Raw genomic sequence first — 25,823 nt, forward strand, 5'->3', positions numbered from 1 at the left:
CAGTATAAAATACAACTAGTGTTGATAGCCAGCGAGGATGGCATGATGTCATTCTTAAACACACACAGACACACACACACACACACACACACACACACAGACACACACACACACAGGTAGTACGTCCATCTTGATTCAAAGGCACAGTTATGATGGTAGAGATTGCACATAGAGAGGTAAGAGCTGCTATCAGGACGTCTGCTGGGACATTGATTGTACTTCATCACGGCATGCTTTAGAAACCGTTCAGCAGTGAGAGAATATTTGTACTTAATAAAGAATCAATGGACTCAGTATCTGAGTGCTGAAACCCCAAAAAACATCAGCAGCAGCAGCCAAATGAAATGATTTATTAATGCAGCTCCTCAGCGTGCACAGTGACATCTGCTGAGCAATGATGAAGAAGGCTGTCTGTGAATTAATAAGTTTGTTTAAGTGCTGTCCTGCTGATCTGTTTCTTTTTTTATTAATTAGTAAAAAAAAAAAAGGCAAAAACTGTCAAAAACAGTCCTTTGATATGTCGGCCATCCACCAAAATATGCTCTTAAAAAGGTGTTTGTATAAATATGATTATCAAAACAACATACAGACAAAATATCTTATTTGAGTGATTATCCTTTGAGTCTGATGTGAAGAAGTCATACTCTCTGATACATCTCAAGGGTCAATAAGTGTTTGAAGTGAAAGAAAAGGACCAACTGAAAATAAAAGCACATAAAAAAGCCAAACATGAGAAAAAAACCTGCAAATAAAATCCATTAGGCCTCAAAGTTTCTCAGATAAAATCTATTAGACCTTGAAAAGGCGGCATAAATAATTGGCAGCACCTACAGGGAGCAACGTGTGATAAGTGTGTGAGCAGAGTTAAAGAGAGAGACGGGGGAATAAAAACACTAAATACAGAGAAATCTGAATTCCAGTGAGCGACTGATGCACATGTCCTTTACAAGGAACCCTCAGGGCTCATCGTCTGCCTCTAACAGCATCACACTGTTTTCCTTCTCTCTCTCTCTCTCTGCCTCTGGCTCTGAATTTATTCCCTAGATGGATACACTCATGTACAGTCCATGCACACAGACAGATTTGTGGCACTGAGGAGCGTGTCTGCTGCTCTTGCTAATGTATGACTCATGTCCCCCATCTAGTCCTCTGGGGTACAGAGACCCAGGGAGGACACACACACACACACACACACACACACACACACACACACACACACACACACACACACACACACACACACACACACACACACACACACACACACACACACACACACACACACACAGCGTATAACGTATAAATATGCTGCAGCAGTTTCAGTGTACTGTATGTAGAGTTGTGCCGAGTCATCCCTTTGCGTCCTGATCAATACCACTTAGTACAATCAGTAGATTAGTACAAGGCACAGTGTGTATTGAGCGAGGACCTGAGACATTCACTGACAGCTACAACAAACAAAAACTGTTAAGTGGACGTGAGTTTTAGTCTCAGAGTGACACCGTGCTGACCGCAGCAGTGGAGTCTTTCTAAGTGTTTGTCAGGTCATTCAGGAACACAATGAAAGTGAGTTTACTAGCCTTGGCTTTAACTGCTAATTCAAGCAGTACTTCACCACAACCTGCATAAGAGCTGCGCCGGTATATAAAACTAAGACTAAGACTCTGCAGAAGAGAGCTGGGTGTTATTCTTGGCTCCGAGCTGAATTTTAAACCACATATCAACAATGTGGCAAGAGTCAGACCGCACCTCTCTTTGGAAGAAGATTACTGTAATGCCCTTTAACCGGGATCACCTGAAACATACAACGATAGGCTGCAACTTGCAAATGCAGCAGCAGAAAACGAGAAAAGAGAACCTATTCGACCAGTGCGAGCGTCGTTAAACTGGCCGCAACGTATTTGACTTGTTTTTAACGGCCCGCATGCTTTAGCACCTTCACACTTCTCCGACTGCTGATGTGAGTTTGATCCCAACAACTCGAAGGTCGTCTAACGCCGGCTTACTCAATGACCTTTAAAAAGTGGTGATGCAGCGTTCTGCTGGTATGCACCAAAGGTTTGCATAATTAAGTATGTATTCATCTTAATTAAGCAAAGAAAAAAAGCTTGGTAAAGGTTAAACAATAATATTAAGTTAGTTAAAGTGAATAAATGTGTTTATAATGCTATTATCAATTATAAGAAAGGCTTTTATTGATCGTAATGTTGCTATATATAACACTTAAACCTTGTTTTATTAACCTATAACAGTTAATAAGCTTCTTATATGCACTTATAAGAACCATATTAACTAGTGCTTATTGCATTGACCTTAATATAAAGCATTACCCACTGTTGTTATCTCAGAAATGATCTTTCTGTGTATTTCTTTAATGTTGTTATTTCTACCATGTTTATTCCAGCTATCTTATCCCACATCAGCAGACTGTGAGGTGACAGAGGAGACGTCGCTGTGATCGGTGTGTGTGTGTGTGTGTGCTGAACCAAACACACAGTCTCTGTCTCCCACAAATAGAGAATGTGATATCTCAGCCGTCTGACAGCCTCTCTTGTCTCTGTGCTCCCGACACAGAAGTGGAGCAGATCTGATGAGAAGTGCAGAATCAAACGCCTGCTTCTGTTCTGTTTTCCTCCTTTCTTTCCCGGTCCAATTACCTCCTTATTTCCTTGCTTTGTCTATATGTATTATTCAGCCATGATGTCTACGAGAGACTTATAGTAACATCTCACTATGTTGAGTGTATTGATGTGAAAAGGCTGCATATGAGGAGATGGCTGTATGAGCGGCGGTTGTTTTGGCATGTGCAGTGACTTTGTCCTGCGTGTTCTTAAAGCATCTGTGCCGTGTTAGTTGGGAGAAGATGGATGGCTGTGTTTGTGTGTGTGTGTGTGCGTGCATGGTGTTGCATTCCCAGGAGTTCTGGCGGTGTGTGCAGCAGTCGATACTTCTGGCTGGTAAGTGAAGTCAGCCATTACTTCATCCTCACTGACTTTCCTTTTAGAGGACAAAAGAGACGAGGGAAGAAGAATAGAGCAAACTGCAGCAATATGCAAATAATGAGATGCAATCTTCAGTCAGAGTCAGAGGTACATTATGAGTAATGACGCCGACCAGAATCAAGCCATAAACCACAGCTACTACTTGGCAAAACCTAAAGAGCTGACTGTCTGTTAATCATTTGGGTATAAAGAGTCTGAGGTGTTAGGGCAGATGATTCCTGAGCTAACTCTGCGGGAAACAATAAACTGATGCAAAAGAATCACATTTAAGCTACTGCAGTGTCTGTAAATCAAGTGACGGTTGAGGATTGTTATGTTCTGACGTTATCTACGCTGCTCAAGCACTGAGGGAATCCTGGACAATCAAATGCTAGACAACACAATTTAAAAGAGAACCTTTCGCTCCTAACAAAGTATTTACCAGATTTCATAACCTTATCAGCCACAAATGCGCTGCACACCCACACAGGCGGAGACGGAAGCAGCTACAACAATAAGCCTCTTTCAGCTCTCTGGCGTCCTCTGGTGGACAGAACGAGTCATTACAGGCTCTTTTATTTTGAGAGTCTGACACAATAGAGAAGCATGTGGAGAGATTTAGTTTATGTGTACATGGATTTCTAAATTAATTTATCTTCCAGTCTAGCCTTTTGGCTATTTCTGGCATTTGTTTAAATACCATGTGTATTTTTTAATTGCCTTAATTGTTTATTTATGTTCTTTGTATGAAGCACTTACATTAGTTTATCTTATTTGTAGCTAATAGTTGAATTCATATTCAATTGTTTCAGTAAGTTGCACTTTTATTTGGCTTGTTTGAAGCTGTTGTTCTGCACTTAAAATGATTTCACCTGTTTGAAGATAATGTACCTCCAAGATTCTTGCTGTTCGGAGTTGTATCCTCATGATTGTTTGCACTTTTTGTGAGTCGCTTTGGACAAAAGCGTCAGCTAAATGAACTGTAATGTAATTTATGTATATAAAGGACTCATTTGTAAATGAAATGCATTATCTAAAAAGAGTTAACGTAATAAAGTATAACTGTTCTACTCTATTCTCATATCAAAACATACATTGAGAACCTAAATATGACAACAACACTGTGTTCACAATGTGTGTCTCTGAGCGCAGGCTTTCCATTTTGGACAGGAAAGATGTCCACTGACTGTTTCCCTCACAAGAGACAACTGGGATTATTTTGTTCGGTTTTAACCCAAATGGATGAGCTCCAGTTGAGGATTAGAGTAAGGTCAACCCACACACATTAATTACATTTTAATAACTGCATCGATGCTTTTGTTTCCTGGAAATCTGCAACCTCAATAGCATCAATCAGACTCTTCACTAATCCCAAATACAAATGATTATAATGATTTATAAAAAACAGAAGAAAGCCTTCTCCCATTCACACGTTCACACTCACACACCAGCAGTGTTACAGTTCAGTATCTCTCCCGCGGGGGCCAGAGACTCAACCTCTACACAGAGACATACTCACCAAACACTTTACCCAAGAACAGCGTCTTCACCAGGTTGAACTGAGTGTCTGAGGCGTCGGGGAGGCTGTAGCTGACTGGAGGGTAATAATCCAACTGAAAGAGAGAGAGAGAGGGAGATAATACATCCTATATTAGTATCTGCTCTTATATAGAGTCTGGTTCTAAAACTACAGACTTTTAAAGACACAAAGCCTCAGACCTGCACGTTAAACAAGATGATGAAGAAGAGGAGCTCTGTGAAGCTACAACACAGCACGACCAACAGCTCAATGACTCCCTCTTGTGGTCAGAAGTGTTCACTACTCAGTTAATACATTTTTATATTATTCCCATGACTCAGTAATATAACTAATACAAATCCAGACAAAGGACTCAGTAGCACCACCAGCGACTAGGAAACGATCAAATATTAATCCAAGTCTTCTCTACACTGCAGGTCGTAGCCAGGCATGAATATTGTTGTTTTCAAGACAAGGGGCTCAGAAAAGCCATACTTTGGTATGTTCTTCGATTTATCCAGATGGTTTTATGGAAATACTGTAAAAATAAATAGAACATTTCAGTTTAAAAATGTCCTAAAAAATCCACTTTTAATTATCGTTCTCTGCTTATTCTCTGTATACTAGGAGGGAAATGAGTGTTGTCATTATCTTCATACTATCAGACTCACTGAAGTCACACCGACCGCATGATTAAGGAAAACCTCTTTGTTTAGTCGAGCTAGTCACGGCTGAACACAAACTTAAAAGCAATCTTCCATAATGATCCTGCAAACAAACAACTCTTCACCAGGACTCCAGATAAATGAGCACATTAATTAACAATATGTAATTTATAAAGTCTGCGGTGGGTTCAAAGCCTTTCCACGAGAACTTAAAATAGAGAGAGAAGAAGAAGCAGCGTGTTTACACAGAAGAGGTTTTGTGGAGATGTGAGAGCGTAGAGTGTGATGGAGGGAGGGAATACACAACTTTAATATCCCTGCAACATAATTAACTTGTTATTGCTGTTTCACTGAAGTTTCCTAATTAGCTTGACGGCTGCAGTCGGTGCAATTGACAAGAATTATTTCAACCCCACAAATTGGTTTGTGTGTGTGTGTGTGTGTGTGTGTGTGTGTGTTCCAGAAATAAAAGATCTTCCTTCTTTGTGCTCACAGGAGGAATCAGCATACACCAGTGTGCAAACCAACGGCCTGAGCCAGGAGAGGGGGGGGGTTGAAAACAATGACTTTTGTTACTGTGTGTTTTACTGGAAATTTGTTCCATTGATGTGCTGAATAGCTGTCGTGGCCTGTTAGCAGGGCGCGGAGCTAAACTGTCACTAAGGGCTTGAGATTTATGTGTGTGTGGTTGCTCTTGTTTAGAGGTTTGAATCAGTAAAGTGTTCCCATACAGAAAATACTCTCTACCCCCCACCTCTCCACTCTATTTCTCCCTCTTTCTCCCTCTGCACACGCACAAACACTCACACAGCATATCCTAATTTGATTCTTTCCAAAAGCCACGGTCTCAGTGGAGCATTGTGTGGGTTTTGTTTTCCACGGTGACTGGAGGGTGGGATAATGGGGCACAATTAAATTGCGCTCATCTTATTTACTTTTATCTGAGAAAACAAATTGGCTGCACAGTCAGGGAGGGCGGTCTGAGTCTTAAAACCCAACACAAAAGGTCCACAGAGGAAGACAGCCAGGGAAGAAACCTCATGTTACCAAACTTTGTCAATTACAACCGCAATTATTGGGATCTTTTGCTGTTACGCTGCAACATTTAGACGACACAATTCCTCCTTTAAACGCTGTTGGTGCCTCTTAGATTACACGAAGCTTATATAAGCAAAGTAATCAGGGTTAGACAAAGAGAAACTTAACAATGGGTGAAATCGATTTCACTAACTACAGTATGTGCTCAAAATGAATCTAATTTAGCCAATGTGCAGTATATATTCTAACTACTTTACAGTACATTGAGAACTTTGTACCCGTGGCAGCTCTGTTTCCTTAATGATATCCGAGGGACTAATAAGACTCAACATTACACAACCTAAGTGCAAATTCATGCTAATTCTCTTTTTCACTTAAATAAATAGTTTGACCTCATTATCAAGTGAACAACTGAATTATTCTGATTCCATTCACAGCCAGAGCCGGACTCTCACAACACTATGGAGGGGAGAGGAGGAGGAGAGAGGTGAGAGGGAGGAGGAGGAGGAGAGGGGAAAGGAGGAGGAGGGGAGAGAGGGGAGGAGAGAGGTGAGAGGGAGGAGGAGGAGGAGATGGGAGAGGAGAGGGGAAGAGGAGGATATGGGAGAGGGGAGGAGAGGAGGAGAGATAAGAGAAGAGGAGAGGAGAGGAGAAGAGAGGAGAGGGGTGGGGAGATGGGAGGAGAGTAGAGGGGAGGAGGAGGAGAGGAGAGAGGGGAGGGGATGAGAGAGGAGAGGAGAAGAGGAGGATATGAGAGAGGGGAGGAGAGGAGGAGAGAGAAGAGAAGAGGAGAGGAGAAGGAGAGGGGAGGGGATGAGGAGAGGGGAGGAGAGGAGGAGAGAGAAGAGAAGAGGAGAGGAGAAGAGAAGAGGAGAGGAGAAGAGAGGAGAGGGGTGGGGTGGGGAGATGGGAGGAGAGTAGAGGGGAGGAGGAGGAGAGGAGAGAGGTGAGGGGATGAGAGAGGAGAGGAGAAGAAGAGGATATGAGAGAGGGGAGGAGAGGAGGAGAGAGAAGAGAAGAGGAGAGGAGAAGGAGAGGGGAGGGGATGAGGAGAGGGGAGGAGAGGAGGAGAGAGAAGAGAAGAGGAGAGGAGAAGAGAAGAGGAGAGGAGAGGAGAGGGGAGAGGGGAGGGGACGAGGAGAAGGAGAGGGGAGGGGATGAGGAGAGGGAGGAGAGAAGAGGAGGAGAGAGAAGAGAAGAGGAGAGGAGAAGAGGGGAGAGTGGAAATGGGGAGGAGGGGAGAGGGAGAGGGGAGGAGAGGAAACAGGATGAGATGCCTGGTGCCTGAAGGGACTTCTCACTTTCATCTCTAAACCCTCGCAGTGAGAGTTTGAGAGACGGGAACACTTTTTGATCTCGTCTTGATTCTTGATTCGCCTTTGATAGCGAGCAAACCTGACAAAACCTCCCAAACTGTTAAAGAGCAAACACTTGCTTCCTGCACTGCACTCTGCACACCTGTGTGTACATTTCAGCAGGTATTTGTGTGCACATGCAAATCCACGCTTTGAAATATACCTGGTGGGGTTAAATAACCTAAATGCATCAAAGTGATCTTTGTTATTTTATTGTGTGGGTCTAAATACTTTATCTTTGTCTCCTCTCTGACTCTTTTCCTCTTGCTCTCCATCTCTGCTCTCTTTCCTCTCAGATTCCAATTACCACACTCCTACTCGCCTTCCCACTTGTTCTCTGCCGTGTCTTTAAACTAAACTTGTCTAAATGCCTTTAAGATTTGCAACCGTGATAGCAGAGAAGCGAGACCTCCGCAGCCTCAGGTAAACACTCAACTCGCTCTTATACTCTGGAAATTGAATTGGATCCACTGGCGGGCCCACCAGTAACACTGACTTTCATTGCACCTGACTCATATCTCTGCCTCTCACTCACATTGTTACACCGCAGATCAAAGCAGCTGCAATAAGGCCTCAGATCAGCATTCAAGCACAATGTTTCAAATGCTGGTAGCTTTGACATGTTCGGGTTTAATGCATCATGAAATTATTTATGATGCATTTCCAAACTCAGTAATTAGTGTACATTCCAGCCAACAATAACTTCAGCACGGAGGACAAGTCCTGCACATGTTGACGACATTTAAAATAACTTTCTGATCACTGGAGCTCAATCTCACGATGATGTTATAGAAGAGGTGGAACTAAGTATATTTACTCAAGTACTGTATGGCACTTTGAGGTACTGCACCTGCTAAAACAGAAAATACTAATTACACATGAACGCACCATCGGCAATAAAATTACAACAATATAATGGTGCAACAATTGGAGGGGTAAATCTTCAGCATTATAACTACATCTTCACAGTGGGGTATACTTGTAGATGTTCTGCACTAACTATTTTAAAGCCACTTGGGTGCAGCAGAAACAAGGAGTACACACAGCACCGACATTGTTTATCACCTCTTAAGTTAATACAACAAACAGCTTCCTATTTACACATCTTACAGACAGCGAGCAACATTAGCATTCATCGGGAGCCGTGTTTCTGCCCAACGTTTAATCTCCTTTTAGCTCTTCTTTTAGCTTCCACCGACTCCTCGGGGAAATATCTGTCTCTTTATGTGCTAAATGCTGCACTTTGTTCACAGCTAGTTGCAAACTTTCTCTCTGCTGTTTAATGCTGGGCATGTTTTATTTCTTCTTTAACTATTTGAAATACAATCTTTTCTGTGCATGCTATATTGGAGTATTTGGTGAGCAGAGTTTCTCTTGTTGTCGTCATCCTGAGCAGAATATGCCCCGCTCCTCACAACTCATTAGTGTGAGCTACAGTCATGGCTCCTGGCTAACAGTAAATTAACTATAACTCAAAACCCTTCAAGGCTGTAAAGGTGGGAGGAATGGAGAGATATTAATTAGACGGAATAATGTTGATTTTGTAGTGTAGCAGTGTGAAGCCTTTGTTGTGAGATGACCTGACAAGATCGCACTTGTGCATGCATGTCCACATCTGTTTACCCGTGGATATTAAGTGCATGCTAGTACTTTGCAAAGAACCCAGAGGCAGTAAGGCAACAACATGAAAACCTTTTACTCACCAAAGTAATCTGTGTTAGCACACCTTCTGGCTCTACTTTTCATGCCCTATCTATAAACTTCATCTATTTTCTCTCTGCATCCCTCCCACCCCTTAAATCCAAATGATCACATCGTGCCCACCAGTGTTCCTCCTAATTTAACTTCAGTATTGTTTAACCTGGACCCTCGTCTTCTCCTCATCGACGTATAGTTGTTGTGTCTAAAAGAGACACTTTTAGAAATTGGTCCAGTGTTGAGTGAGAGCGCTGCAGTGTCATCGCTCGGGGCAATTACACACCGTCAACATACGTCCCCTAAAAGTGCCTGTTTGTGCCACTGACAGGCTATTAAGTGTCCTGCAACATTAAAGACAGTAAGTAAAGTAAATAAAACGTTTTTATTGTGTCATGTGAGTGAGAGTTAGAGGAGAGCTGCTGTTGTCACAGTGTGTTGTGTTGGAGTACAGAAAGCGTATCGAATATTCAGATGTGACGTGAGATTCAGGACGAGACTTCAGACACAACAGACACTACCAGACCAAACGAAAGGTAAAGAAAAACAAACACCTTTAGTGGACGCTCTCGCTCAATGCTGAAACAATTAAAAACAATTGTCTCTAAGACGCATAAGCATGGGAAAGTAAGGTTGAAATATATCAAAGTTATCCTTTAATGTTTATGATTAAATCACTGGATTGTTATTCAGAGTACAGCCTGGCACATGGTAAACTGGGGATTAACACTTCACTTAATATTTCATTGTGTGTGTGTGTGTGTGTGTGTGTGTGTGTGTGTGTGTGTGTGTGTGTGCGTGTGCGTGTGCGTGTGCTGCAGTGCTCCTCTGGGATGATCAGCAGCTGCAGCAGGTAATTGGCTCAGCCATTGGATGTTTCACTTATTAATTTACTTCCTGTCGCAATTCTTTACTGTAGTGTGTGAATGTAGGGATGAGATGTCAGTATGGAGCTGCTCACTAGCCTGTGCATGCAGTGAGAGACAGAAAGGGCTAAAGACTTATGTAGAAGATTATTGGTTTGCAGATGTCCTGTGATTCATTGTGGCAAACATTGTATTTCACCTTAATGAAAGCAACACTGAAGGGGCTTCATTACCTCTGCTTGTTGGCCCCATTTCCATAAATTGTGGTGGAAGGGTGAAGCGTGGGCCAAGCAAACAACATTATTTTAAAATTTTGTTTAGATTGCAAGATGTGGCATTTACGGAGGACTGCTCTCTCTGAGTGCACATATATATATATATATATATATATATATATATAATTTAAATATTCTGTAAACATTCATATGAAGTATTGTTATTCTTCACATTTTGCTTTAATGTGTTAATACAATGGTTAGTTGCATAATACGTACGTCTCCCCATTTGCATTATATTTGCATGTCTTTTCCATTTCTTTCTCTAATTATGTAGCGCTCAACTCCCCCAATTATTCAAATCAATTTTTTTTTATCAAGAATCAAAAAAGGTGTTAAGGTTTTTCTCTAGAATAATTCCTAAAATAGAGGCGATGCAGAACAAGGTCAAGTGTTTCATGGATGGAAAGTAATCCATGAAACGGCAGATAAGAAACTTCATTGACAGGGAAATGTGATTCTGTCAGCATGAACATTAAACCCAGGGAGGATAAAGAGTGCAGAATGTAAGCAAATAGCTGGAATATTAATAATATTTAGTAGAGCAAGGTTATACAAAATGATGGACATGATGCAGCAGAGGAGGGAAGGGCTCTGCTTAATGCAATGCCTCCATGTGGCCACTAGGGGGTAGGTGGGCTCTCCACAAGTGAGCATGTGAATATATATACAACACACTCTATGCAACTGCAAACAATGTACATCCTATACATTTTAAAATGCATACAAAATAAATGATGAGCAAACATGTCATTTAAATGACACATTATTCAGGAGGCCATGCATATACAAGTAGATGTTAATTTAAACATTTTACACAAAACAAATCCTTTTCTTGGCAAACCATAAACTGCAACTACAAATTTATTCCCATCTGAATGTAACCAATAACTAGGTTTTACAGGCGGCTGCCATCCATTCCTCCATAAACTGCAGCCTGCAGCCAAATCGGAGCGTTTTAGTCTGTAGTCTGTAATAGTTTAGCTGAATTCTCACTCCATCCTTGACAGCTACTGACTGAGGCTCGGCTGTATTGATCTGCATTAAGCTGTTTAGCAGCACAAAACTCAAGAGCACACAAACAAACTCAACACACACAAAACGCAGACACACACACAAATATTCGAGCGCAAACACACACATGCTCAGTCTGTCTCGCTGTGTCTCACACACATGCAGCCACACAAGGCAAATACACAAAGATATGTAGCCACAATCACACAACAGCATGCAGTAACATGCACATGCACACGCACACACACGCACACGCACACACACAGAGAGAGATCGATGCATTCTCTTCTGTTGCTATACTTAGGCTGTCTGCTGGAAGTGGATTAGCAGAGGCAGAGGACAAGCACTTTCAACAGGACACTTCTCTCCCCTCTGACTTAAAGGGGAACTTCGCTGTTTTTCGACCTGGACCTTATTTCCCCATGTTTTTGTCTCTAAGTGACTAATGGGGACGACAATTTTTAAAATTGGTTCAGTGTTGAGAAAGAGCCAGCAGCCACGAAACAGCTGCAATGTAATCCTTCAACGTACGTCCACTAAAAGCTGTTGTTTTTGCCACAGACAGCCTCAGATTACTATTATAAATGTCTGACAACATTATGGAAAGGACCCTACAGTGAAATACAACGTTTTCTTTTTGAAAACGGTGGAAAGGTGCGAGAGGTTAAGAGAGGAGCGTCGTGTTAATAGAGTTGGTGGTTGTGTTGCAGTAGAGAAAGTGTAGCTGTGTGTTATCTAAAAGGTTTTCAATGTGTGAATATGCTGATTTCAACAATGTGGACTAGACACGAGATTCAGAACGAGACATCTCTTTGAGCGAGACTTGGTTAGAAACAGCGAAAGGTTAAAAACAAGTTTATATTTCTCTGTAGGGTCCAAAATGTTATGATTCCATGATGTTGTCAGACATTTATAATAACAATCTGAGACTGTCAGCGGCAAAAACAATTACATCGCAGCTCGTTTAGCGGCTGCTGTCTGCAGCGCTCTCGCTCAATTCTGAACCAATTTCAAAAATCGTCTCTATTAGTCACTTAGTCACACAAACACATGGGAAAATATGGTCCAGGTTGAACAATACTGAAGTTAGTGTATGTGTGTGCAATACCACGCTCTCCTTGTATGCGTGTGTGTGCGGTCTGTACCTGGATGGTGATGTGTCTGTCCACACGGGACATGTTGATGCTGTGTGGATGTCCGTTGGCCAGGTTTCTCTGGTCCACATCTATAGAAAATGGCTCCCTCAGACCTCCCAGGTTGTAGCGCACCTGCAGTGAACCTGAAGACAAACAGGCCGGTGGTTTATAACCTGGTCTGGTTGCACAGCATCACTCCTGCAGGTCTCTAACAGGATTTAAGCACGAGCTCTCATCAATAAAAACCTGAATAAATACAAGTTCTGGCTGCAAAAACAGGATTCCTGACGAGCCCATGAGAAGTTATAGTATTGCTACTTGATGGCACCGAACACTTGCCAGAAAGATTCTGATTGAACTAAACACTTAAGGCCAACATGTAGTTTTCTTTTTGAAGTGATGGAGCATGAGGGGTGGGGGGTAGAAACCCTGAATGATTCAGAGGGCCCACATCTTGACAGGGGATTATAGATATTTACTGTCTCAAGGCTCCCAGTGCGCAGGGGGCCAGAGAATGTCTAGCTGCACCCCCTCGGCAGTGTGAGTATTTTGTAGTTTTATTTTGGTTGTTGTGCATCGATTGCTAAAACGCTAGATGGCACTGTCAATTTTTTATTACTTCTATTCCATCAAAGCACTTAGCTGCCTGCTCAGTGGGGGGGGAGGGGGGGGGGGTGTTCTTGGAGATTATAGAACTATACAAACAGTGCTGCAAGGACAGCCTTTAAAAATGGACTTTGGAGCACTAACAAGCATTAGTCCAAGACTGTTTAGTGGTGAGCAACCACAAAATACATGTGTGTGTGTGTGTGTGTGTGTGTGTGGATCATACCATTCTGCCTTAAAACCACAGCCAGATAATCCTGCGTCTTGGAGCTGACGTACATCAGAATAGCTGGAGCGTTGGATGTGCTGAAACTAAAGGCCACTTCCTCCTTTGTTAGATTCACTTCATGTGGCGTCAGCTGGTGCGTCAGGATCTTTGCGTCCCTACTGGCTCCTGCAACGGCTTCGGGCATGAAGTTATACTTGACCAGTGTTCCCGCCTCAAAGAAACCCCCGACGTCTGGGTGAGAAGACAGAAGGAATAAGGAAACTGTATGAGCACACAGACAATAAATACTGAAGCGCAGCAGAATTAGATGCATCTTTGCAAAAAACAAACAAAACAAGAAAAACATTCCAAACACAAACCCTCATCAGCTCCCACACGCCAAGACACAACAAAGTAGACGTATTAAATGGCCAGAGAGAAATACACACATACATAAGGCTGTGTTCAGGAGGTGAAGTAAAGTGGGTGGTAAATTGCTGTGCTGCAGCATCTGAAACCAAACAATACATTGTTTACCAGTACATTAACAGACCTAATGGCATATTCCAGCCATTCCAGGAGGCTTATTGATTCTCGTAATCAAGTGTTGAAAGAAGGAACCTTATTTTTTAGGTTACGCTTCAGCGCTCCTTGTTTTTGTTTCAGTGTGTGTGTCAGTTACAAAGGAGATAAAAAAGCACAATGTGCGTGAAATTAAACGGTTGCAGGGAAAGCGGCGAGCCTCTGGTTGTGTGTGTGTGTGTGTGTGTGGGAGTGTAAATGAACGCCATGGAATATTTCTTGACATGTTTGCCCGGCAGTGGTAATGTACACACCCCGGAGGAGTGAAGAATACTAAGTGAACATATTTTGCTCTGATTTGAAAGCTTCACTTCACCCATCGTCTCCCACCGGACACAGTACAATAAATACTTCAAGCTACATTACTTAAATTTAATAGAAGGTTTATTACTAGAAAATGGGCAAGTTCTCTGACTGGTATCGGCGTACAGGCAAGCCGCATTTTTATCCTCCATTCTGCTGTGCACTGATATAGTTTCCAGCGTTGGAAGTCTGCAGAGACCTCTTTTACCAATTGTTCTGAGTTAACCAGGCGGAAAGCTTGTAAAGTTTTCAAATCGCCGGCTCCTGACTTTGTTTTCTGGATTGTTCACCGTCTGTAAAGATCCGTGCTTGCGGGTATTAAGTGAATCAAACTTATATCAGACACAATGCAGTATTTCTGACAGAGGAGCATGCTTACAAAACAATATGTGGAAAAACAAATCAACAACATAACAGAACTGAATATCTGTGGATATAAGACGTCACGTTATCTCTGCTACTTTCACATCTTACATTAAACAGCATCGTATACTTATTTATATAAGTGTTTACTCTTCTCTGTTGGATAAGACAGCTAACGTTAACACGGTCAGCCAGCTTCCAATTATGATAGTTTCATATGCACAAGGCTAATCCTCTTTGTTTTAATGACTAATGTATACTTGATAGAGGAATGCATGTGTGTTAGTAGCATTCATGCAGTTTAGAGATATCTCATTACGTGTACCTGGTTATTAGGTCATCGCTGTGTTCTTTTTAAAAAATTTCTTCCCAGTTTACTTTATAATTAACTTACTTGGGCAGAAATTAAATCATTTTGGCAGAGCACAAGGCCAAGTCAATCCCTCCAGCCGCCACCTGCTGAAGGCACTCGGGTGCAGAGAGACTCTTTAATTAAGCTTTACTTTAGTTGAGTTATTGAGACATGTTGACAACATTTGCTTTGCTTTATTTTTAGTAAAAGTTGTTCAGTTGGAAGGCCGTGGAGAACCTGGTGGTTACCCGTGGTACTCATGAACGACCCAGTCAGATGCTTTAACCAAATTCTATATTATTTAACTCGTCACATTAGGAAGCTAACATTAGCTTTATCAGCTACTCGACAGTTACAGGAGTAAATAACGAGACAACTCATTTCTATGGGACTTGTTTGTGTGGTGCCGGTGTTCATCATTATGACTAGGCTAAGTTTAAACTTTACGAAGAACTTGTGCAACTGGCTCCAATCCTGACATCCCTTTATCTTTAAAAGCCATTTTTACATTTGATCTTTATTCATACAAACTGTAGAGTATGTGGGGGCCTTTGTGTAACCTGTCTCAGCCTTCTCTGCCCTGCTGAGAAAAAAAGAAGAGAGACTCCTTGCTGCCCAGAGCCTCAGCAGTATCACACACACACACACACACACACACACACACACACACACACACACACACACACACACACACACACACACACACACACACACACACACACACACACACACACACACACAGTCTGCAAGCATAAGAGAGAATGAGAAAACTGTGCTCCAGGGCAGGGACTTTTCATGTGTGTGTGTGTGTGTGTGTTGCATGTCAGTGCATGAAGAAGTTTTGGAAAGAGAATGTGTGCAAGCCTGCAAACCTCCACAGGATGTGTGCGTGCGTGTCCATGTATATGTATGTACATGTGCACATCGGCTCCATGTGACCCTCAAGGGCAGAAAAGCATGAAGAATGAGAGTTTATAATAATAATACTGCAGGGTCCCCTGAGCAGTGTGTAAATATGGATACAATGGAAATGCACTATGCAATTATGGCTGGCTTCATGCATTTTTCACTCGCTGAGAGGACTGGGAGAGAGGGGGAGACATTCGGAAAGGAAAGAGAAAACAGGAGATGGGCAACTGGGAGAGAAGAGAATAAAAAGGAGAGGGCCGGAGAAGAAATGAGGAGGAGGAGGAGGTGAAGAAGGATTGCAAATGTAGAGGCGAACGAGTAAACAAAGAGGAAGGAGAGAAAAGAAGACAGAGCAGGGGGGATAAATGTGGAAGAAGGGAGCAACGAGAGGGAGGAGAGAACCTGTGAAGAAGAAGAAGAAGAAGAAATGAAGGAGGGGTAACGGAGGGAGGAATAGGTAAAGGAGACAAAGACAGAAAAGAAAGATAGAGAAGCAGAAAGATATTGAAGCCAGAAGAGGAAGAGGTGCATTGTAGATAAAAGAGACAGGAGATGAGAGAAGAGAATAAAAAAAGAAGACGTGTGAAGAGCGAGGAGAAACGGGGAACACAAGGAGGAGAAAAGAGGAAAACAAAGAAGATGAAGACTGGAAGCAGTGATGAGTGAAAAGGAGGATGCAGACGAGGAAGAGGAGAGTCACATGTCATGCACGGGAACAAACAGACACAAGGGTGTGCTCTCCCCCTTTCTTTGCCTCTCTCTTTTTGTGACACACGCACAGACAGACTAATACACCATCACACACCCTCACACAGACAGTAATCTCTATTCTCTAAATCCCAAAATGCCTGATTGGTTATGACAGGATTCAAAGGGGGTCTTCTCATGTTTTACGCTAACATATCATCACACACTGTCACCCTCTTCTCTGGTCCACACACACACACACACACACACACACACACACACACACACACACACACACAGACAGACACGGGCGCGCACACTTTGCTTTTCTGTCATCTTGTCACCCCCCCTGCCAAGAGCACAGGGGAAAAACACTATTAGGCTTTAGGAAACAAATTAATTCACGTGTCGGGGATCAACTCCCTGACTGGGAGCTAGCAGAAAGCCTCTGACAGCACTGCTGCTCTTCTCCCCAGAGCATTTTAAGAAAACTTGTTTCGGGAAGTAGAACTTTAATGAATCCCTCTGAAACAAACATGATGCTGTAGCAATATGCAGCAGGAGCAGTATCAGTGTGACACTTCTCATCTGTGAACTTCAAAAACCTATAGCTACCCTCCGCTTAGTGAATTGAAGCATTTGGTTTGTTTCTAGTTTGATCTCTGAGCTCTGCATTGGCACAGTTTTAACATTCAGTGAGCGCTCTCTAAAATCAGGGAGAATTGGTGGGTAAGCGCAATATCGCTCTCAATCGATACCTTTTATCGCAAGCCCAAAGACTTTCCACACAGACAGCTCCACACTGAATAGGAAGTGAGGACAATCACAGCAGAAAATCACAGTGGGTTGTCAGGCAATGAAGCTCATTGAAACACAACTACTCCAGCAGTAATCTTGTCGCTATCTGCCTCTGGCTTTGTGAAGTAAAGAGCGACTGTACCAGGGACGCATGGCTTCACAAAGATGCCCTTAAAACTTAGCGTAAAAGTGTTGGCAGAGAGATTACGACTGAGCAGAAAGGTAGTTTGTTGGGTTTGAGGAAGGATATAAAAGATATAAAAAAAAAACCTATTTATCAGCTACTGTTGGAGACCTTAGGGAATTGCAAAAAACCCTGCAGTGCTGGCAAAGGGGAAATACAACCAGGCATAAAATTGAAAGCCCACACGAAGAGAGATTGATTTGTCTTGCAATTGAAGTTTTGAAGATGAAGAGCAGCATGATGCATTTATAGCCCCGTGATCTACCTTCAATTGGAGACTGAAATTGTCTTTCCTAAATTGTCCTCACCTCTGATGCAGAACAGGCCATCGTAGGCGGTGTCGGTGCAGTCACACAAGTATCCGTTGTACCTCTCCACACACTTCCCTCCGTTCTGGCAGAACATCTCAAAACTGGTGCAGTGGCCTTGGCAACCGGGCTTGACCCCGGGCGTGACCTTGGCCCTCTCCTCCAGGTCCAGGGTGATGCCATTCATCCGTAGGGCTCGGATACATCCCAGAAACCCCCTCTGACCCCCTGCAGCACCTGAGCAGCGAGGAAGCGAGGAGAGGTGGCGTCAGCGCAACATTGGGACATAGGAAGGAAAACAAATAAAAAGAAAGAAGGGAGGGCAAATGGAAGTCAGGGTCACAGAAGACATTTTGAATGTAAGAGGCTGTTTTAATCTCTTTCAGGAACGTTAATATCCAAACGCCTGGAGGAAGCCACTGATGTCACGTTAATCGCTCCGACTGTGACGCTGTTCTTGAAACCACCTTCAACACGTTTGATTTCTTCACTAATTATAACAGCCTAATGAACACTGTGTCTTAATGAACATCTCACAAGCATACACTTGCAAATGGAGGCACAAAAGCACGTAAACAGACTACAGACGAAACACACACATTTGAAACACACCACACACAGCGCACCTGATTTGAACGAGTCAATATGAGCATTAATGCTTAGCCTTGGGGTGTCGATAGCCATTCCTCTAAAGTGCCTCCATCGTCATTCTGGCCTTGCACCATTACAGTCTAACTACCCATTAACTTGGACAGAGTAGGGGTGTTAAACAGATTAATGTGCACCTAAATGACTATAGCAATAAACACACTCATAAACATGCACCCACAGGTATAGATTCAAACATCCACTAGCACAGCCACAAAAGAGGACTACACTGTATGGATAAACACACAGGTATGGGCGCACACGCTCATTCACAAGAGCCGAGGGGCATTTTAGTTATCAAAACCTTTCAATTGCATCCTTTGGATTACAGAGAAGTGTCTAGTTAACACATGTCAGTTTAGCACATCTGCTAGCTTCGCCAAAAAATGAGGCCGACGACACAGATCTAATAATATAATACATGTATTTGAGTTTCCACAACAGATACATTATTCACATATCAGGATGCAGCACGGCTTTCACAGGCTTTCTCCACTTTCCATTCCCACAGAGGGTTTGACTTTTAGTAGACCTGCTAATTAATCTATTTTGTTCCACTGATTGGCTGGAGGTTTCTGCCACCTGTTTACCCAGGTCTAAATCAGTCTCTGATTAAATGGACAGCAGGCTGTGAGGCCTGCAGAGACCGGAGCGGACACGTGCACAGGTACACACACACACACACACACACACACACACACACACACACACACAGGTGCATACCGTTTCTGTATTGTGTGTAATAGAGCCTGTTAAGTCAATGTTTCTGTATATTGGGCTGTCACAATATCAGATTTTCATTACACGGTTATCGTGGCCAAAATATATATATATATATATATATATACACAGGACTGTCTCAGAAAATTAGAATATTGTGATAAAGTTCTTTATTTTCTGTAATGCAATTAAAAAAACAAAAATGTCATACATTCTGGATTCATTACAAATCAACTGAAATATTGCAAGCCTTTTATTATTTTAATATTGCTGATTATGGCATACAGCTTAAGAAAACTCAAATATCCTATCTCTAAATATTAGAATATCATGAAAAAGTATACTAGTAGGGTGTTCAACGAATCACTTGAATCGTCTAATTAACTCGAAACACCTGCAAGGGTTTCCTGAGCCTTGAAAAACACTCAGCTTGGTTCAGTAAACTAAATCACAAGTATGGGGAAGACTGCTGATCTGACTGCTGTCCAGAGGACCATCATTGACACCCTCCATCAGGAGGGTAAGACACAAAAAGAAATGTCTCAAAGAGCAAGCTGTGCACAGAGTGCAGTTTCAAAGCACATCCACAAAAAGTCTGTTGGAAGGGGGAAATGTGGCAGGAAACGCTGCACAACCAAGAGAGATGACCGCAGCCTTAACAGCATTGTGAAGAAGAGTCGCTTCCAGAATTTGGGAGAGCTTCAAAGACAGTGGACTGAAGCTGGAGTCCAGGTATCAAAAGCCACTGTTCACAGACGTGTCCGGGAAATGGGCTACAATAGCCGTATTCCCATGGTCAAGCCACTTCTGAACTCAAGACAACGGAAGAAGTGTCTGACTTGGGCTATGGAAAAGAAGCACTGGACAGTTGCCAACAGTGGTCCAAAGTCCTCTTTTCAGACGAAAGCAAGTTTTGTATTTCATTTGGAAGTCAAGGCGCCAGAGTCTGGAGAAAGGCTGGAGAGGAGCAAAATCCAAGTTGCTTGAAATCCAGTGTGAAGTTCCCACAGTCAGCGATGGTTTGGGGAGCCATGTCAGCTGCTGGTGTTGGTCCACTGTGTTTCATCAAGCCCAGAGTAAATGCAGCTGTGTACCAAGAGATTTTAGAGCACTACATGCTTCCGTCTACTGAAAAGCTCTATGGAGATGAGGAATTAATTTTCCAGCATGATCTGGCACCTGCCCACAGTGCCAAAACCACCAGTAACTGGTGTACTGACCATGGCATTACTGTCCTCGATTGGCCTGCCAATTCCCCTGACCTGAACCCCATAGAGAATATGTGGGGTATTGTGAAGAAGAAGCTGAAAGACACCAGACCCAACAATGCTAATGAGCTAAAGGCCGCTATTGAAGCATCCTGGGCATCCATAACACCTCAGCAATGCCACAGGCTGATTGCCTCCATGCCACGCCGCATTGATGCAGTAATCCGTGCAAAAGGATTCCCAACCAAGTACTGAGTGCATTAATGGACATTTTCAAATGTTTGATTTTGTTTTGCTGTTATAAATCTTTTTTTTTTACTTGGTCTGAGGAACTATTCTAATTTTTTGAGATAGGATTTTTGAGTTTTCTTAAGCTGTAAGCCATAATCAGCAATATTAAAATAATAAAAGGCTTGCAATATTTCAGTTGATTTGTAATGAATCCAGAATGCATGACATTTTTGTTTTTTTAATTGCATTACAGAAAATAAAGAACTTTATCACAATATTCTAATTTTCTGAGACAGTCCTGTATATATATATATATATATATATATATATATATATATATATATATATATATATACACACACACAACGTGAAAATAATAATATCTAATAAAACCTTTAACTTTGTGCATTTTGTCTCTTTCTTCATGCACATCAGCGTATGGCTGCACAGAAACACTGACATGAAAAGTCAAACACATTCACCTTATAGAAGGCATGTTACCCTGGTAGGATGTGCTAATGAGGAAACATTGTATATTCATTAGGCTAAAGACGGTGCGCACACGCACACACACACACACACACACACACACACACACACACACACACACACTAACTTACCAATTAAAAGAGAAGTCATAAAATGTGATCTTTAAACCTTCACTGTGTGTTGGTTTAGATTCCACATTACTGAGTCATGATGAACTAATCAATACTCATACAGTATGCACTAACATACTGTATAGAGTTAAGAGAATGGACATACAGTATGCATGTATATATTCCCCATGTGTACACACATCTGCTGTGCTGCTATTTTTCCATTATAATTGTATAAGTGGCTTATTAAAAAGGTGGTATGTCCTATTTCCTTCGTTAAAAACTGAAGAGACCTCCAAACCAGTGTTCACCTACTCCATGTTTATCGGGGGTGCACTTCAGGATGCAATTTGTATTGGTTTTAAATGAGTATTTTTGATTTACGTGGTCTGAATGCCATTTCCAAAGCCTTTCCAGGTGGGAGATATTATCATAGAAATCCCATTTTACCAGCCGAGCTTTAAATCTGTTAGTTTACAGCAATGTTTCCCCCAAACGATCTCCTTAAAGGTCCATAATGGGTTTGCTTCTGATGGATCACTGCACGTATAATGTACTTGTGTATTACAAAAAGCAAGAGTCTAACATCTAGTAAATTAAAGTATGGTAGTACGTCTCCGTCAGCCAGTCAAGTTGGAGTTTGCATCCATGACTGATTGTCATAATTGCATATGAATTCTTGAGTTATGGCCAAAAATGTGTTTCTTGAAGTCACAGTGAGTCTTTGACCAAATTCTAATGAGTTCATCCTCGAGTGCAAGTGGACATGAGCCTGAGATGTCGCGTTCATGACGATGGGACAGACGTGTACGTATTTATGGACGACCGGAGAACATAATGCTTTAAAAAAGCAGCTGCACGACAGCATGAGTTACATTTCAGAAAATAATCCTGCATAAACTGTCACCACGAAATCAGAATGTAAACTGTAGGTGAGGTCCGTACACATGCGTGTTGGTGTGCACTGTGAACATAACTGTGTCATTATGTCTGCAGCGTCACAGACATGTTTCATTAGACTCATTAAATGTTACCTACTGTCTCGGCAGGTGAGCGTGGCTGGTTTCCCTGTGACAGGTGTCGCACACATGCAGTGAGTAGAAACATGCAAGATGTCGATCCACGGAGACAGAAAACCCAAAGTGGGAAAGAAAGACAAAACAATCCAACCATTGAGTAAAAACATGCAAAAACATAAAAAAAATAGTGAGCATCAATCAAAAGGGGAATCAAAAGAACAGATGGTGCAATTAAGTGAATAAAACGTGGCAAGATTGATGGTTATGTGCATGTATGAAATGAACTGGAGAGCTAAAAGTTAACAGTGTGAAGTAAATGACAGCAGGCTGATGGTATAACATTTACTCTCAGGGTCATTACAGCAAATGAGCCACTGTGCAGTAAACACTAAAGCAATCAAATGCTTGATGAGGAGCATATTGATTGAGAAAGAGAGACGGAGATGATACAGTGACAGATATGAGAACAGCAAAGTAAAGCTCCCTGTTGTTCTCCCCTCCTGTGCGATTATGTGAAATCGTACAAACAGATCATTTTGATCCTTTGTAAAGTTATTGTTGAGGTTTCTGGTTTGCATTGTCTTCCCTCGCTCACTACGTTCAAACAGCCGCGTCAATATCCATCGGGGACGACGTGTGAAGTGGCTTGGGAAGAATCAGTCGACTTCAGACAGAATCCTGATGGCTGCAAGGCTCTCCCTACTCTTTCCAAATCTCTCCATCAAACACAAAAAGATCTCAATCTCCTCTTGATGTCAGAGGCCGAATCTAAAGCACTTCCCTTTAGTGGCCGGGTCACTTCCTGTGTGCCACGCTGTAACTTCTCAAAGCAATCCTCAAGTGAGGATTTAGCAGGATTACAGATCAGATATGAGAAGGAGCTGACACCTCTGAGGCTGTTGTTACAAAACCTTCCCTGCTTTTTCTCTATCTCTCGTGTTCTCAGATGTGTGCCACACACATGAGGCCGGAGCTTCCTCCTGTCTGCATTCCACTGACGAGCCAGAATACACACATGCAAATGAGGCCGAGGCTCTATCTGGAAGTCATTATATTCCAGGTTTCATAGCCGCGAGTCGCACAGGGACGAAACCTTTCTTGCACCTTTTCATTTCACTAAATGAAAGTGCAAATACACTGAGAGGCAAATTGGGACATGATAAGGTGAGGATGCTTCAGCGGCGTTCGAATCAGCAAAAGTGATGAGACGGTGAAATTATATTATAAACGGGGATCGGGGGGTTAAGGCTATCACATTGGGATGCCTGATTGGAATTTGGAACAATCTCCTTTGGGCAGAACTTTTTCCATGAGATAGTAGGAACTCTGTGATCCGCCTCAGCACTTTCTCTTCTATCCACAAATCCCTGAAACTATTTTAGCCGCAGAGTTTGGTTTATGAAGCATTGACAGCTCAGCACAAAAGGTAGAATTAGACAGAGAAGTGAAAGCATAGGGAGAAAACTGGACATTTATTCTGCCATTTGAACTGCGGATGAGCTCGAGAGGGCATTGTGTGGAGAGGAGGATGAAGCCATAAAGAACTAAGCAGACCTCTTTAACAAAATGCGAGTATAATTGGTGTGAGATCAGTCTGATACAGAATGCGTGTGTGGTCGGGATAAGGAAAGGCAGAGGGTTGATATCCTCCTTGTGCAATAATAGTTTCTTAATCCAAAGAAGTATAAATGCTGAGTCAAAGTATTAAAGTAGGAATAAAAATGACCTCTATAAGTGAATAAAGTCAGTTTTCGTCACACGCCCTCACAGGCAGCAGAGGCTCAGTTTTAACTTTATTAAAACTCTGATCACTTACTCGGATTAGTTCCTGGAGACGTGCGTGTGTCCTCATGTGTGCATAGTATAAAACGTGACATGACTGTGTGTGTGCGTGTGTGTGTTGGATTAACATGAACTTAATTAGCAGAGGCTGCGGCTAAGATGGACTAAAGACTCTTTAGAGTGAACCCAGTCATTTCCAGAAGAGGCTGCTGTTCGTCTTTGACTTCTGAAACGTCCAAAGGATGTTTGTTTCTGAGGCCAACAGTACGGGAAGTAAAGACAGCACGTTTTTTTCTATCAAATTAAAATGACATGGCTGTTGTGCACTTAGGCAGTGGCCACCCGCATGTAAGAACTCGTAATTATTGTCTTCCTGTGAGTGTCCCTCATACACAAAGTGGATATTAAGGGGAGACGCCCCATATGGTAACAATCCCCAGCTGATTACTAACATTGGGGCACATATTTTATAATTTTTCTGAAATGTTAAATATGCAAATATGTGCTCATTTGCATATATTTCCAAGTCAGAAATGTGAACATTAGATAAAGCAGGTTCAAAATTCTTGTTTCATTTTGTTGACTTATTAGTGTCTCGCCTTCAATTGTCAAATTGCAATCACATGTGTAAGTGAGTCATTCTTAAACAAAGGGTTGTTAATTGTCTGGATTGTGTGTGTGTGTGTGTGTGTGTGTGTGTGTGTGTGTGTGTGTGTGTGTGTGTGTGTCTTACCCACGTAGAGCTGGCTGAACAGCTCTAGCCGTGTGTGCCCCTGTGCAGGAGCAAGCTGAGATGCCCGATATGTCTGATCTAACTGAAGGACGGACTCTTTGACGTTTCGCTCGGCCATCACGCGATGCCATTGGTCATCATTGAGGGGCGTGGCCGAATGTACCGTTAACTCCACGGGTCCGTTTCCAACGTCGAAGGAGAAGGAGATGACTTTAGGAGCTGCAGAGAGGGAGAGAAGACCAAAGCATCCATCACCTGAAGTCATTTATTAAACCACATGACGCAAACATCCCAACTTTCTAGAAGCCATAACTCTGTGTTCTGTTGGAGCCTCTCTGCAGGTAAATATGCATTCAATTTCTAATCTAATGGCTCATTTGTTTCAAGGCCATTCATTTGGCTTGTATAGATTTCAGCTTTGCAATAGACGACTGCTCACAGCTTTGGACATGACTAATCCCACGGGCAGTCGATGGATACCAGGAACTTTTAGCTTTGCATGACATAAAGTTGTACCGCAGGAGTTTCCAAAGTGTTTTTGTTTTGCTGTTCTTTAACTTCTGAAGGTTTGTTTGGAGACGTGAAAAACAAAGAGAGAGAAGAAACAACAAGAGACAGACAGTGAACGAGAAGGAACATTAAGGGAACATGTGGGCAAGATGCTTTTCTGCATGATTAATCTCCATCATCTTAAAGTAAGTGCTGTGTGTGTGTGTATGTGTGTACGTCAGTTGAAATGCCAAAAAGTTTGGTGCTTCTATATATGTGAGTATATATATATATATACACACATACACACACACACACACACACACACATACATACATACGTATACACACATACATACATACATACATATACATACATACATACACACACACACACACACATGCATACATACATACATTCATATATACACATACATATATACATACATACATATATACATGTATACATACATATACATACACACACATACATACATACATATATACACATACATACATATATACATACATATACATACATACATATATAT

At 42.2% G+C, this 25,823-nt stretch overlaps 1 protein-coding gene across 1 annotated transcript in view; it reads right to left on the reverse strand.

Annotated features, from left to right (window-relative positions):
- cntnap2a (contactin associated protein 2a) overlaps positions 1-25,823 on the reverse strand; it is a 259,501-nt gene that overhangs the window by 10,405 nt on the left and 223,273 nt on the right. Inside the window, 5 exon segments of the mRNA XM_029457576.1 lie at positions 4,501-4,594; positions 12,554-12,687; positions 13,377-13,610; positions 17,845-18,081; positions 24,785-25,003. Of these exon segments, the coding sequence (XP_029313436.1) occupies positions 4,501-4,594; positions 12,554-12,687; positions 13,377-13,610; positions 17,845-18,081; positions 24,785-25,003 (918 nt within the window).

The sequence above is a fragment of the Cottoperca gobio genome, chromosome 20 (genome assembly GCF_900634415.1).
Source record: "Cottoperca gobio chromosome 20, fCotGob3.1, whole genome shotgun sequence".
Taxonomy (NCBI): domain Eukaryota; kingdom Metazoa; phylum Chordata; class Actinopteri; order Perciformes; family Bovichtidae; genus Cottoperca; species Cottoperca gobio.